This window comes from Phalacrocorax carbo, chromosome 2 (assembly GCF_963921805.1).
Source record: "Phalacrocorax carbo chromosome 2, bPhaCar2.1, whole genome shotgun sequence".
Classification (NCBI taxonomy): domain Eukaryota; kingdom Metazoa; phylum Chordata; class Aves; order Suliformes; family Phalacrocoracidae; genus Phalacrocorax; species Phalacrocorax carbo.
This window is the reverse complement of record NC_087514.1, coordinates 107,883,630-107,898,491: the sequence shown is the minus strand read 5'-3', so window position 1 is coordinate 107,898,491 and position 14,862 is coordinate 107,883,630. Positions and strand designations below refer to the sequence as shown.

At 40.9% G+C, this 14,862-nt stretch overlaps 1 protein-coding gene across 1 annotated transcript in view; it reads left to right on the top strand.

Moving 5' to 3' along the window:
* The window catches only part of CNTNAP2 (contactin associated protein 2), a 1,195,621-nt gene that overhangs the window by 832,576 nt on the left and 348,183 nt on the right, over nt 1–14,862 (top strand). The window contains exon 12 of the mRNA XM_064443813.1: nt 1,941–2,060. Within this exon, the coding sequence (XP_064299883.1) occupies nt 1,941–2,060 (120 nt within the window). The remainder of the gene's footprint in view (nt 1–1,940; nt 2,061–14,862) is intronic.

Below are 14,862 nucleotides of genomic sequence, written 5' to 3'. Positions count from 1 at the left end.
CAGCAAAACAGTTCTTCCTTATGGATATTTGAAATATAGCCAGTCTTGGAAGGAGATCGCTTGTAAGAATTGCCAACAAATTAGATGAATTTTTTAGAGTGGTTATGAAGTCTGGTTAAATAAACGTTTCATTTCTTTTAGAAGCTGATTGATTGATTCCAAACAAAAAAGCTATACCATCTGGTCCTTGGAAAACAAAGGAGCACTGCACATTCCTTTTAAAAAAATTTGTATAGAAAAAGATGTATATAATTTACCAATTATATAGATATACACATACCAATTTATATAAATTACAAGTTTTACTTTTTCTTTGCATAAAATGATTTAATTTATTCATGTATAATACACATAACTAATAGTAATGGCATAGTGTTACCTTGATTATTACAGATGTAATAGTCATACATTTCAAAGAAAATATAGGAATTACTAGCAAAGCTTCTATCTGTAATGATTATTATTATGTCTGAGCTATTCACCGTTACACAATTTGACAAGCAGTGTTACAACTTGAAATAGAAAGCACTATAGAAAGGTCAAGGAAAATTGAAACAAAACCCCCTGCTAAATCAATTAAACTTGTAAAATTTTAGACCTTGCTGGAACAGAGCATTAGTTATGTAGGTATGTAATAACATCAAAAATATGGGTATGCATGAATGCAGTTCTGTCATATTGCTACTTTCATGTCATAAATGCTCTGCCTAGTCTTTTTGAGATCGTTTCATAAAAAATAAATGTAATCGCACATTGAGTATAGTATTTGGATCATGGGATGCAGGCATACACAGAGTCAGCACCTCCGAGTTGGGTGTAAGGATGGATTTCCTTGACCTCTGTTCTTATGCCTCCCACCTCCATAAAGTTTCTCCTGTGCCACCTTCACTCTCTTGCCTGCATGCCGCCAGCCTGTTTTCTTTTGTGCAGAGAAGGGCCACCAAGATGATCAAAGGACTGGGAAGCCTGCCACACAAGGATAAGCTGGGAGAACTGGGTTTGTTCAGCCTTGAGAAAAGGAGGCTTAGAGGGGATCTCATCACCATGTACCAGTACTTAAGGGGGAGCTACAAAGAAGATGGAGACTCCCTTTTTATATGGAGTCACATGGAGAGGACAAGGGGGAACGGACACAAGTTGCTCTTGGGGAGATTCCGATTGGACATGAGAGGGAAATTTTTCACAGTGAGGACAGTGAACCATTGGAATAATCTCCCCAGGGAAGTGGTTGACTTGGCTACGCTGGACACCTTTAAGTGTCGTCTGGACAGGGTGCTGGGCCATCTTGTTTAGACTGTGCTCTTCCTAGAAAGGTTGGACTAGATGATCCCTCAGGTTCCTTCCAACCTAAGATTCTGTGAATCTGTGTAATAGAGTAACTGCAGGGCTGTGTAGAGATAGGTATTACATGTAGTGAGAAATTTTGCAATTTTGAGTTGGAATAAAACCTGAAAAATTCTAAAATTTACAGAGAGAAAACTCATAAGCTTTTTGGTGTATCTTTTGAAAGAAAACTAAAGGGAAAAGTATGTTGGATCAATAGAAGTGTCTCCATTTATGATGTAAAAGTTAAACCAGTGCATAAACAGAGTTCTGAACCAAAGCATTTTCAAAAACAGTTTAAAGATACTCTTGAAAAAGTTCGGTTGTTCCTCCCCCACCCCACCCCACCTGCACCCCACCCCCACCCCCCACCAAGGTGGTGGAATTCTCTTCCTATTCTGTATTTCTCTCACATGCCAAAAAATGAAATTGTGTGCTGCAAGCTTTTAATCACTTCTGTATCTTTTGGAAAGATTCTTTGTTTTCTGTGAATGTCTGTGGAGTGTCACTTTAATCTCAGAGGTATAGTTCTTGATATATAAAGTCAATTTATTGTCATTATGGACTTTTTGCTTGAGGATATGAAGATCGTATTGCTGTGTTTTATTTCATTCCAGCTATTTATGAACTCTCTTGTGAAGCATACAAACACTTGGGCAAAACTTCAAATTACTACTGGATAGATCCAGATGGCAGTGGGGCACTGGGACCCTTGAAAGTTTACTGCAACATGACAGGTAACTGCATTGCATTTGCTAATTCAATTTTTTTTAAATGTCGTTGGGAGAAATAGTCTGTTCATAATTCATATTACTTGGCAAAATAAAAATAATTGCGAAGAGGTTTTCATGAGAGGGGTCATCAGATCTGTAGTCACCGTTCAGTATAGTCTGAGCAAGGCAGGAGTTATATCATTTCATAAGCTTTTTGAATCACAGCTCTTAATTAGCCTTAACAGGCTTTTGAATCCTCAGTGGTACATCTTTTTTTTTTTTTTTTTTTTTTTTTAAAAAAAGTACATATATATGGCTAGTTAGCAAAACTGTTGTATATCAATATATAAGTAGTTCAGTAATGTCTGTTGTTCATGTGGTACTGTAGAAGGCAGCTTTTTAGAAATGTCAGACTTTTGTTTCACATGCTTACCACCATAGGCAGGGAGTAGAAATTAATTATAAGAGGAACAAAACATTTAGGTTTTCTTTTTTGCCTGTTTTGTCTTTTTAACTGGGGTTAGGGTGTATCTTGTTTAACTTCTGAGACCATATATATAACTGCATTAACTTATTTTGGTTCTGTTGCATGGGTTTTTTCCTGCTTTTAAAACTAGTTTTGCATGGGTAATTTCCCATCTGGGCATTCTAACGGAAGATATCCTGTCTTAGTCATCTGTGTTGCCATGCTGAGGCAGAAAATATGGTAATGAAAAATGAAAAGAAGGCAATTTTCCGCACTGGGAGTGTATTATTTCTTTGGACTGTTAATGCATGACAATTTTCTCAGCACTTTTTCCTGATATGAAATATTCAGTAGCTGATAAAACAGACATGTCCCCTGACTTTCCCCAGATGTCTGCATAATAAGTTTGAATTTCAGTCTGTTTGCACTGGAAATCTGGCACATGTCTGAGTCCTCAGACTTCAGTATCAGCAACATGAACGTGAAGGTGCTATCATAAGTTTAAACAGTAACTCTGCTTCTTTAGAGATCACAGGGACTGAGGATCATGTAGCTCTTCTTGAAGGCAGAAACCTGTACATGTCTGGACCTGTGGGGTGGGTTTTATCCAGCTTGGATGGGAGAGATTGGGAGACTGGTGGAGGGGGGAAGCTGACTTGAAAGGGGGTGCAAGGCACGTGCAGCAGTCCCCAGATGAGTGCTCATAGACAGAGTGTTGGAGAACAGGAGAATACCATTGCTTCATATTGCCATTAATGTCTGCATTGCTATAATAAACGCATACCTAAAAAGAAGCATGCTCTAAGCTCTGTGAGTGCCTTCAGTCGTTCTTAGACTGGAGAGACAGGCCAGCCAATCTGTTCTGAGACACAAGGGTAAAGGCAATCATTCAGGTAAGGGTATCCTGACCCATTTAAGGCTTTTAAAATCATAACTGGCAACTTGAACTGTATCAGTAACTAACCAGGCAGGCACTGCGGGGACCAATGCCAAGACTTGCCAATACATTATAGTAATTTCTCCTATTCAGAAGATTAACTGCTGTGTTCACCGATCCCTATAGCTTTGCGTACTTTTCAAGGGTAAATTTGTAAATTAAAAATATACTACTGCTGTAGTGTCAGGCACAAAAAAGTACACCTATCTGGAATAACAGAATAGTAAGGGTTGGAAGAGACCTCTGGAGACCATCTTGTCTAACCTCCCTCCTCAAGCATAAGCAGGGACACCTAGAGCAGGGGGCACAGGACTGTGACCAGGTGGATTTTTAATGTTTCCAGGGAAGCAGACTCCACAACCTCTCTGGGCAGCCTCTTCCACTGCTCTGTCAACACTCACAGTAAAGAAGTTTTTTCTCATGTTTAAGTGGGACTTGCTGTGTTCCAACTTGTGACCCATGTCCTGTCATTGGGCACAACTGAGAAGAGTTCAGTCCAATCGTCCTGACACCCACCCTTCAGATATTTAGAAGTATTGATATGATCCCCCCTCAGTCTTCTCTTCTGCAGGCTGAACAGACCCAGATCTCTCAGCCTTTCCTCATAAGGGAGATGCTCCAGGCCCCTGATCATCTTGGTAGCTCTCCGCTGGACTTGCTCAAGCAGTTCCCTGTTCTTGAACTGGGGAGCCCAAAACTAGACACAGTACTCCAGAATGTGGTCTCACTAGGGTGGAGTAGAAGGGGAAGATAACTTCTGTCGACCTGCTGGCCACACTCCTTTTAATGCATCCCGAGATACAATTGGCCTTCTTGGCCACAAGGGCAAATTGCTGGCTCATGGTAAACTTGGCATGAATGTCCACCAGCACCCCCAGGTCTGGTTGCTTTCCAGCAGGTCAACACCCAACCTGTACCAGTGCATGGGGTTGTTCCTCCCCAGGTGCAGGACCCTGCACTTGCTCTTGTTGAATTTCATGAGGTTCCCCTCAGCCCAGCTCTCCAGCCTGTCCAGGTCTCACTGGATGGCAGCACGACATTCTGGTGTATCGGCCACTCCTCCCAATTTTGTATCATCAGCAAACTTGCTGAGGGTGCACTCTATCCCTTCATCCAGGTCACTGATTAATATATTGAACAGGACTGGACCCAGCACAGACCCCTGGGGAACACCACTAGTTACAGGCCTCCATCCAGACTCTGCCCCATTGATCACAACCCTCTGAGCTCTTTTGTTCAGCCAGTTCTCAGTCCACCTCACTGTCCTTTCATCTAACCCACACTTCCTTAGCTTGTCTATGAGGGTGTTATGGGAGATGGTGTCAAAAGCCTTGCTGAGGTCAAGATAGACAACATCCACTGCTCTCCCTTCATTGACCCAGCCAGCTATGCCATCCTAGAAGGCTATCAGGTTGGTCAAGCGTGATCTCCCCTTGGCAAATCCATGTTGACTACTTCTGATAACCTTCTTTTCCTTTACATGCCTGGAGATGACTTCCAGAATGAATTGCTGCATCACCTTTCTGGGGATGGAGGTCAGGCTGACTGGCCTATAGTTTTCTGCTCTTTTTGAAGACTGGAGTGACACTGGCTACCCTCCAGTCCTTGGTCACCTCTCCTGTCCTCCATGACCTTTCAAAGTTGATGGAGAGTGGCTTAGCCACAGCATCCATCAGCTCCCTCAGCACTTATGGGTGTGTCCCGTCGGGGCCCATGGATCTGTGAGGATCCAGTTTGCCTAAATGATCTCTAACCCAATCCTCCTCAAGCAAGGGGAAGTCCTCCTTTCTCCAGAAAGAAAGTAGTACAGTACTACAGTATTGCTCATTCATGTTAAATATAAATATACAGCAGAAGGTCCTAACAGCTCGTTCAACACTATCGAAAAAAACAGATAAGAAATGTAAAATTACGCATTTCATTTTAATAATGTTTTTTGTCTACAGAACAATTTCCAGAGCACCTAAATGTGACCTTTTCCTAACCAGTGCAAGGAGATCAGGAACACTTGGATAGATGATTTAGTGTTCATTCCCTTCATTTGGATATAATGCATGCTGTGGAAAAATGCAGTTTTCTGTTTTAATTGAATCACTTTTATTAGCAGCTCTTTGCTACAAGAAAAAAGCATTTTGCATGAATATCTATGTAACTAGTTAAAGTTTTAAAAATAAGAACCTAACAGAACTATTTCTTCACTAACATCCTTCATGAATGCAAGAAATATGTGGAAATTATGGGAAATAATATTAATCTATGCTTCTAAAAGTGGAAGGCCACTCTGACAATCGTTGTCAGACAGCTTAATAAAGCACATCACCTATATATATATCATGTAGTACCTACACATTGCAGCTGTTACGGCTTTCGCTTTCTTTTAATTAGTGGTTATCTTAAGCACTGAAGACTGTGAAGGAGTTTCAGGAGAAAATTCACAACACCCTAAATCTTTTTCTGAATCGATACAGAGTGTTACTGGTAATGTATGTACTAGAGAAGGGACAGAACGAGGTTACTTGAGGGCTTCACTTTGGTTCATCAATAACACATCTCTCTAGAACTCTGTAGCAATGATCTTGTCATGTAACAAAAGACACTGTAGCATATTAGACTAAGAGCAGAATTCTGAAGTAATTTTAGTATTGAAATTGTGCAGATGTGTGGTATTACTAGCACTATACTTGAAAAAAAAAACAGCTGAATTACAATTTACTTATTTTTGTGGACATGAAACTAAGTAACTTGCAGGTCTAGCTATACTGAATAGTATGTGGAGTATACCAAATTAAAAAAAACACTACTTCATATGGCAGGATAGGCATATTTTATTTCAGTAGAGACATCCTTAACTTCCTTCTCTAGCCTGAGAGTCAAAGCTAAATGTTCCTATTTACCCGCTATGTTAAACAAACATCTCTGTATTAAATTACTACTCGAGATGCTAATAGACATTTTAGATAACCCTTGTTTCATTCAGGTGGAAGTAGCAAGTAAGAACGTCTTAGTGACTATAAAGGGAATGTAAAATGTAACTTGCTAGTTCGGTTCCTATGGAAAACAAGTCCACCAGGTTAGAGTTGTTAGCAAAGCTAGTATCCATCTTCCTAAAACAAGGTGGCTTAATAATTACGTACTGCTTTTGCATTTACTGTAGTAAAGTTTTACTGGTGCAAAATGTTAGAGTGTAAGCTGCACTCTGACTTGACTAAAAACCTTCAGGGGCAGGGGCAATATCCTGAAAAGCCACTGAACTGTATATTTAGGAATTGCATCTTTAGCCCTTGAAGGTACTGTATTACAAATATTGAATCACAGATTTCATTATTTCATGATTATGTCAGCATTTCACCTACAGCTTCTACAGACAGAAAGTGTTAGGGTTCCCAAATGTGTCAAAAAATATTTAAAAAAAAAAAAATAAAGAGAAAATTACGGTGCAGTAGATAGCTTTCTGGGGATAATCAACATCCAGCATTATCCTGTCTTAATTTAATAAACTAGGGAATGTCATAGTGAATCCTGCCCTTTACAGATGTCGTGGTACCTAAAAATTGTTCTGGTTTCTAGGATGTCCTGGCAATTCAATAATACAGTCAAAGTCATAGAAATACAGTTGTGTGTTTTCTCTCCACAGCAATTCATGGTCTCTACAAACTACTCCGTGTTGTCAAACAAATCCCAGAACCCCCACATTCTCTTGTCCTTGTCTTCTCCAAGTAAACCTTGTACTCACAGTGCTGTGTTTTGATAGGGAACAGTAACCAAGCACTTATATTTTATGTGCTCACAGTGGAATTAAATTGTTTGAGATACCACATTTAAGTGTCTATTGCTGCTGCAGTAACACAGCTTTTCAAAATCTAGGGCATTGCAATAGATGTTCAGCAGCTTTCCAAATACTTATCCAATACTTATCCAAATAGGAGCTGTGTAAATTTTAGGAAGCTTTTTGGTTTTTCTTTTACAAAAGAGAGTACTGAAAATATTTAGAGTTGGAAAGTTGGAGCTTTTCAAATTAATGCACTTATAGAAAAATATTCCTTGAAGCTGTGATGTGGCATAATGTTTAACCATCAGACTGCTTTTCAGTTTATCGCAGCTTGTGATCTTAGGCTAACAGGGAACTTTTCCAAAGCTCTGTTATCTTAAGGCTGAGATCTTACCCTGTTTCAGAGACGCAATGCAAGGGTAGACTCTGCATTCTAGATGGTTTTTCCAAAGATAGAGGTTTCCAATCTCAGTATCCTAGCCTGAACACCTTTCCTGTTTTCTCTTTAATTGTCATTAGAACAGTAGCTGTAGTGGAAAGATCTCTTCTTTTAACATAGTTGCTGGAAGATGTAAATTTTGAGTATATTACACCTTCACTCCATGCTTTGCATGATATTTTGTATTTCTGAATCTCTAGGCTTGATTCAGGTTCCTCTGACAGTTTTTATTTCAGTCCCATTGAGAAAGACATAAGAAGTAAGTTAATATTGCTCCCTGTTTTTACTGTGTCTTTCTTTCTTCCCCTTGGCCCAAGGAGGACGGGGGAAAGGTGTCAGATCAGTAAGTTTACACTGATCTTATTTTGTGCATTCGTCCTGCAAGACTTTTCAGAGTGGAGGGTGGGGGATAAGCAGAGGCACAACGCACAGGGGTCAGAAGTGCTTAGTTATTTATCCTAATAATCCTAATAGCTGTATGGGTTGTCAGTGGGAGAGGTGGACCGGCACTTCTGTAGTTCCTTGAGGCTTTATGCTGAGGATAAGCAAATCATAGTCTCTGGTGTTTCTTCTGCTTCATAATTTAGACCACTGAGGCAAAACAGAACTGCAAGTTTTCACAATCTATTTTACCAGAATATGTGTCAGTTAATTCTTTCTATTGGTCCTGAAGTCATTATGCCTCTGTGATGTGGCTTTTATCTCACTTCAGGATCCAAATAGCTGAAAGCATAATGGCTCCATTTGAGTGGTACTTACCCTATCCCCCTTCTAGTACAGTTCTTTTGCCTAAAGCTGTATATCTTTGTACGTCTTTGGTGGGACAACTCAAATGAGTTGGTGGGACAATTCAAATGACCGGGAGATTGCAATGGATGGTTACAGGCTGTTTCGTAAGGACAGGCAGGGTAGAAGGGGTGGAGGATTTGCACTCTACATTAAGGAAAACCTTGAATGTATCGAAGTCAACTATGGTGATTGTGACTGCTCTATCGAATGCCTCTGGGTTAAAGTCAAAGTGGTTGTCTCCAAGCAGGACCTCACAGTGGGCATCTGCTATCGACCTCCTAACCACGATGACAATGCCGACGAAGCGATATTTGGGGCACTAAAGCAAGCTTCTGGCCAACAGAACCTGGTCCTGATGGGTGACTTCAACTACCCAGACATCTGCTGAAAGAACAATATGGCAGCTTGCATGTCATCCACCAAGTTCCTGGAATGCATAGAGGACTGCTTCCTCATACAAATGTTAGATGTGCCAACTAAGAATGAGGCACTGCTGGACTTGCTGTTCACAAACCAAGACAGCCTGCTCTGTAATATCTTGGTTAGTGGTAGCCTTGGCTGCAGTGACCACAACATTGTGGAGTTCGGGATCCTGCTGAGCATGGTGAAGGTCAGCTCTAAGACAAGGGTTCTGGATTTTAGAAGAGCAAACTTCAGTTCAGTCAGGGCTCAATTGGGAGGGAGTCAATGGGAAGCTTCCATGGAAGACAAAGGAACTAGTGAGTGGTGGGAGTTCTTCAAGAACTCTCTATTGGAAGCACAAAGCCAATTTATCCCCTACAAAGGAAAGGGAATTAAGCAGAGCAAGAGGCCCCCATGGCTCAACCATGACCTCCCGGGTCTACTCAAATCCAAAAGGAAAGCATACCAGAAATGGAGAAGTGGAGGACTATCCGTCGAGAACTACAAGGGCATTGCCAGAGCATGCAGAGATGCAGTTAGAAAAGCAAAAGCCCAACTCTAATTGAAAGTGGCTGTAGACATGAAAAATAACAAGAAAAGTTTCTTCAGACATGTCAACCATAAGCAGAAAAAGAAGGAAAACATAGGCCCACTGTTAAACGGAAAAGAAGAGTCAGTCACCAATGACGCTGAAAAGGCAGAGGTCCTCAACACCTTCTTCACCTCTGTCTTCACCAACACTGTTGGATCCCAGGCTTTGGGAACAAAATTGCCAGTGGATCCAAACACCGACCCACCATTGGTGAAGGAAGAGTTAGTACAGGAATTATTATGGGAGCTTGACCCCTACAAATCAATGGGCCCTGATGCCATCCACCCGAGGGTGTTGAGAGAGCTGGCTGACATCATTGCAAGGCCACTCTCCATAATCTTCGAGAAGTCATGGAGAACGGGGGATGTCCCAGAGGACTGGAGGCAGGCAAATGTTACCCCTTTCCACAAGAAAGGCTTGAGGGAGTATCCAGGTAACTACAGGCACATCAGCCTTACTTCAATCCCTGGAAAAGTTATGGAACAAATCCTCCTGGGGCCATCACAATTCAAATGAAGCACGTGATCGGGAAAAGCCAACATGGCTTCACTAAAGGCAGATAGTGCTTGACAAACCCGGTGGCCTTCTATGACAAAGTGACTTGCCTGGTTGACATGGGGCGGGCAGTGGATATTGTCTACCTGGACTTCTCCAAGGCTTTTAATAGGGTTCCCCACAGTCTCCTCCTGGAGAAATTAATGCGTTGTGGTCTGTGCAGTGGGTGGGGAACTGACTGACAGGCCACACCCAAAGGGTGGTGATAAATAGCTCCTTTTCCAAGTGGCAACCTGTCACTAGTGGAGTCCCCCAGGGATCGATATTGTGCCCAATGTTATTCAATATCTTCATAAGTGATCTGGATAACGGCATCAAGTGTAGCCTGAAGTTTGCTGACGACACCAAGTTGAGTGGGGAAGTAGACACTCCAGAAGGGAGAGCTGCTCTGCAGGGAGATCTGGATAGGCTGGAAGAATGGGCCAGCAAGAACCTTATGAAGTTCCACAAGCAGAAGTGTAAGGTCATGCACCTGGGGAAACATAATCCAGGAGCGCAGCACAGACTGGGATCCACCTGGCTGGAGAGCAGCTCTGTGGAAAGGGAGCTGGGGGTCCTGGTGGACAGGAAGCTCAACATGAGTGAACAGTGTGCTGCTGCAGCCAAGAAGGCCAACAGGGTGCTGGGCTGCATCAACAAAGGCATCACCAGCAGAGATAAAGAAGTCATTATCCCACTCTGCTCAGTACTTGTCAGGCCACACCTGGAGTACTGTGTACAGTTCTGGTCCCCTCTATACAAAAAGGATGTAGACAGGTTGGAAGGAGTCCAGAGAAGGGACACCAAGATGATCAAAGGACTGGGAAGCCTGCCACACAAGGATAAGCTGGGAGAACTGGGTTTGTTCAGCCTTGAGAAAAGGAGGCTTAGAGGGGATCTCATCACCATGTACCAGTACTTAAGGGGGAGCTACAAAGAAGATGGAGACTCCCTTTTTATATGGAGTCACATGGAGAGGACAAGGGGGAACGGACACAAGTTGCTCTTGGGGAGATTCCGATTGGACATGAGAGGGAAATTTTTCACAGTGAGGACAGTGAACCATTGGAATAATCTCCCCAGGGAAGTGGTTGACTCGGCTGCGTTGGACACCTTTAAATGTCGTCTGGACAGGGTGCTGGGCCATCTTGTTTAGACTGTGCTCTTCCTAGAAAGGTTGGACTGGATGATCCCTGAGGTCCCTTCCAACCTGCGATTCTGTGATATTCAAACACTTTGAGAAATCATTACGTGTATTTGTAGTCTGCCTTATTAAGGTCAAATGTACAGGGTGGCTTCTCTACCCACTCTCTCCCTTCCTCTCTTCTCTCTCTCTTTGTTTTTTTTCAACAGAAGTGGCACACGTAATAATTATTGCAATGATTCTGTGAGTAGACATTAAACAACCATAACTGTCGTATACTGTGATTTTTCTCTCTTCTTTCTGTGAATAGTGGGTCACTGGAGTGCTTTTTGCTATGACATACGTAGAAACATATGGCATGAATATAAATGTGCCATTCATCACTACATATTGTCGAAAACTGCCCCAGCAGCGGTAAATGTTTAATTCTGTTGCACATATCTGTGTAATTCATTTTTCATATGAGACATTTTGCCTGAGAACTGATTTACTGAACTTCCAAGGTACCAAAGCTTTTATTCTTGCAAATCTATATAAATGCATATGAAACACAAAATCTTGAGCAATTTAGTTCAATAAATAAAAGACTTTTTATCTGCGTAAATTCTCCAGTTTGATAGAGGATTTTTTAGTTGTTAAATGGAATAAATTGGCATACATCTAAAGGCGATAAACAACATTTTGTCACTGGGCAGTGGTAGGTTGTGGCATGACAGTAAAAGTACAGAGAGATGTTACCCAGTGTAATCTCATTGCAGAAAGCTTCCAGTGCAAGTATTTGAAGTCTTTTACCTAAAATACAGGAAAGAAAAATGGCTTCAGTGTTTCAAGTATGGCATATGAAATGAAGTTTTGATTTTTAACAGCATCTCTTATACAGTTTTCCATCAGTTGTGGAGCTTTGTTCTAGAGGCTTTTTAATGAGTCTGTCAGACATTTTTGCAAACTAAAATGACATTTGAGAGGTAAAAAGAGGAACAAATAGTTAAGATGGAGTGAGGCTGTTTTTGCAGAGTATCCAAGCTTACTTCCTTAAGATGAAACAGGACTAGAATCAACCACAGAAAAAGAAAATTAAGGGGTTGTGTAGGGAAGGGGTTTGCCATCATCAAGCCATTTAAGGCACTGGTTTTGGCCAGTTGACTTATCAAGGAGGACTTTCTGTATAAAGAAGGGAGAAAAGATACTGAGGAAGAACGAAAATATTAGTCAGTGAAGTATCAACAGATTGTGTCTGGAACAGCATCTCTGACGGCAGACTTTCTTCCTAAGGTGGGTTCATCTTTCTAGCATCAGAGTAAAATAATAGACCCATGAGAGACCTGGAGACAGAGCATGCTATGTTTATGTCTTTGCCTGCCAAGTAGGCTGAAACATTATGCATCTCAGTTATAGTTCATTTGATTATTTTTTTCATCTGTTCTTATTTACAAGGCATGCCCTTTGTATTCTAGGTTTCATTGGTACATCATTTTGTTTTGCATTCAGCTTTTTTATTATTTTTCATTTACGTCAAATATGGCTTTCTTGTGAAAATGCTCGTTCTGGTACATAACTGTATTTCAACAAATTTCGCTAGTGCCTTTCCTCCCCATGCTCTAGTGGACAGTACTGACTGTTGGTAAGAAGAAGGTCATGGCTGTTTTACCAGCTGGATGTAAACTTTCCACTCAGCCTCAGTCAGTTCACAGACTGTAATTGCCAGCCTTTATCTGGACTCACTTGATAAGATGCAGCTTGCTGTCTGGAATCTTTCTGAAATAAAGCAGGATGGTTTTCTGTTTGTTTGTTTTTGCCTAGGTTAACACTGAAAAATTATGTTTTTAGGCACTTCTGTGCTTGGCAGTTACTTGGGTTTGACCGGTTAAAGCCACTATGTAGATGGGAAGTATAAGTGAGTGTAGGCTGTTGCCGTGTTCTGTGGCAGCATGCTGAGTTTGCCATATTAGCAGGCTTTTAAGGATGGAAGAGGAAAAGACTACAGGCTACTCAGCCCTACTGGTAAAACCACACTTGAATGTCATGTCATTGTGAGATAATTTTTTATTTCTTTAATGTTCAGAACCTAAAAATATGCTGCCATAGAAACAGTCTCCACACAGAGATGGTGGTTTTAATAATCTTAGGGCTCATCATAATATAAAAAAGGTAGAATTTGTTGAGAAAACAGGATGTGAACCAACATCTGAAGACTTCACTAAACAAAAATATGTGTCATAACTTTCAGGTTTGTGTCATGATTTTCAGGTAAATCATGTTAGAATGACGTGATTCTAAATCATGTTAGAAGATCTCTAGGTATTTTCTGCAATCACCCTTGCATGTATAGAATATGAAAAGCTAGCTCAGTGTGCAACTGCAGAGAAAATATATAAATAATAAAATAAAAAATACCTTGTGAAGTCTGCCCCCAGGAGAAGGTTCTTGATTTGCTCTGTTTCAGTAACGCACAAACTTTATCATTGACATTTAAGGTAGCTTCGCAAGTCACCAAGTAATAGAACATTTCTTACTGTCTGACTGCTTTCTTTTCTTCCCCTTCTTTCCCCCTGTCCCACCTCAAGCTCTGGAGTGTCGTATAAGATAATATAGGAATAAAAGTTTGTCATGTCATCCTCTTAATGTATTTTATGTGCTCATAATTGGAGCATGAGCATCACAGATCATCCACACATCAGGCATAAGGCAACTAGATGTGCACTGACCTCAAAGAATGAGAACAAATTGGCATTTGAGAGTGATATAGGACAAGTAGTTGAAAATAAAGCAGAATCTTTGTTGCACCAAATTATTTAGTCTAAGAGGAGGAAAAAATCCTGACGTCATCTGCAATCAGAAAATATTCCTCATTTATTGGAAACTGAGCTCTGAAGAGAAATTAGAAAATAATAAATCTTTTTAGAACTCTACATCCATTGCAGGACCCTGCAAGCCTATATTTCAAGAAATATGTCCATAATTGGCAGAGAAGGAAAAAGGGATTGTTGGAAATAGGATGGCGAAGGGTACCATTTACCTTAAAGTGTTACTGCGAATGTTCAAAGCAAACATGTAGCTCTGGATTCACTCCCCCTCCCACGTGCCCTACTGGAGATGTGAGGAACTCAGCATCAGCTGCTTTGGGCCAGTGGTATGCTTCAGTTATCCCTAGAAAATTGTTCCTGTCAGAATGTTATTGAAAGCTTTCTGTAAAACTTTTATTTCTGATTTTGGTCACTTCAGTCAAGTTAAGGCTAGACAGTTAATTTATCCTTGAAATGATGGGAGAAATTGTTGTTTTTTTTAAAAAAATATTGTTTTTATGATAATATTTTCTGCAGGGTTTTTCTCTTATTTGGGTGGGTACAGATGTTGGGTGGGTGTGTATTTCTGCCTACCCCTTACATTACTGCAGAAGCTTCTCTATGCTTCTCTGCTCTTTGAGGAACAAGCCCAGTGATCCAGCTGTACTGCGTCAAAGCCTGGAAGGTGTGAGTCACTAGGTTCAGGTGGGAATTTCTGATATACAGAAATACTTTCTCATATATTCTTTCCCCTTAAGGCTTCCTTGTCCTTAAACAACACTTCAGAGAATGGCTTCTCAGCAAGTCATATTCAGAGTTTGTTGTTTCTAACTGCTAGTACTGTCTTGTCTTGATGACAGACAGTGGGACTAGGAAGAAAACCATTTACCTGTTCCAAGTATTCTTTCTGTTGTAATTTTCTTTGAAACTGAAATCAATGTAACTAAGGTTACAGAGCAGATTAGTTTAAA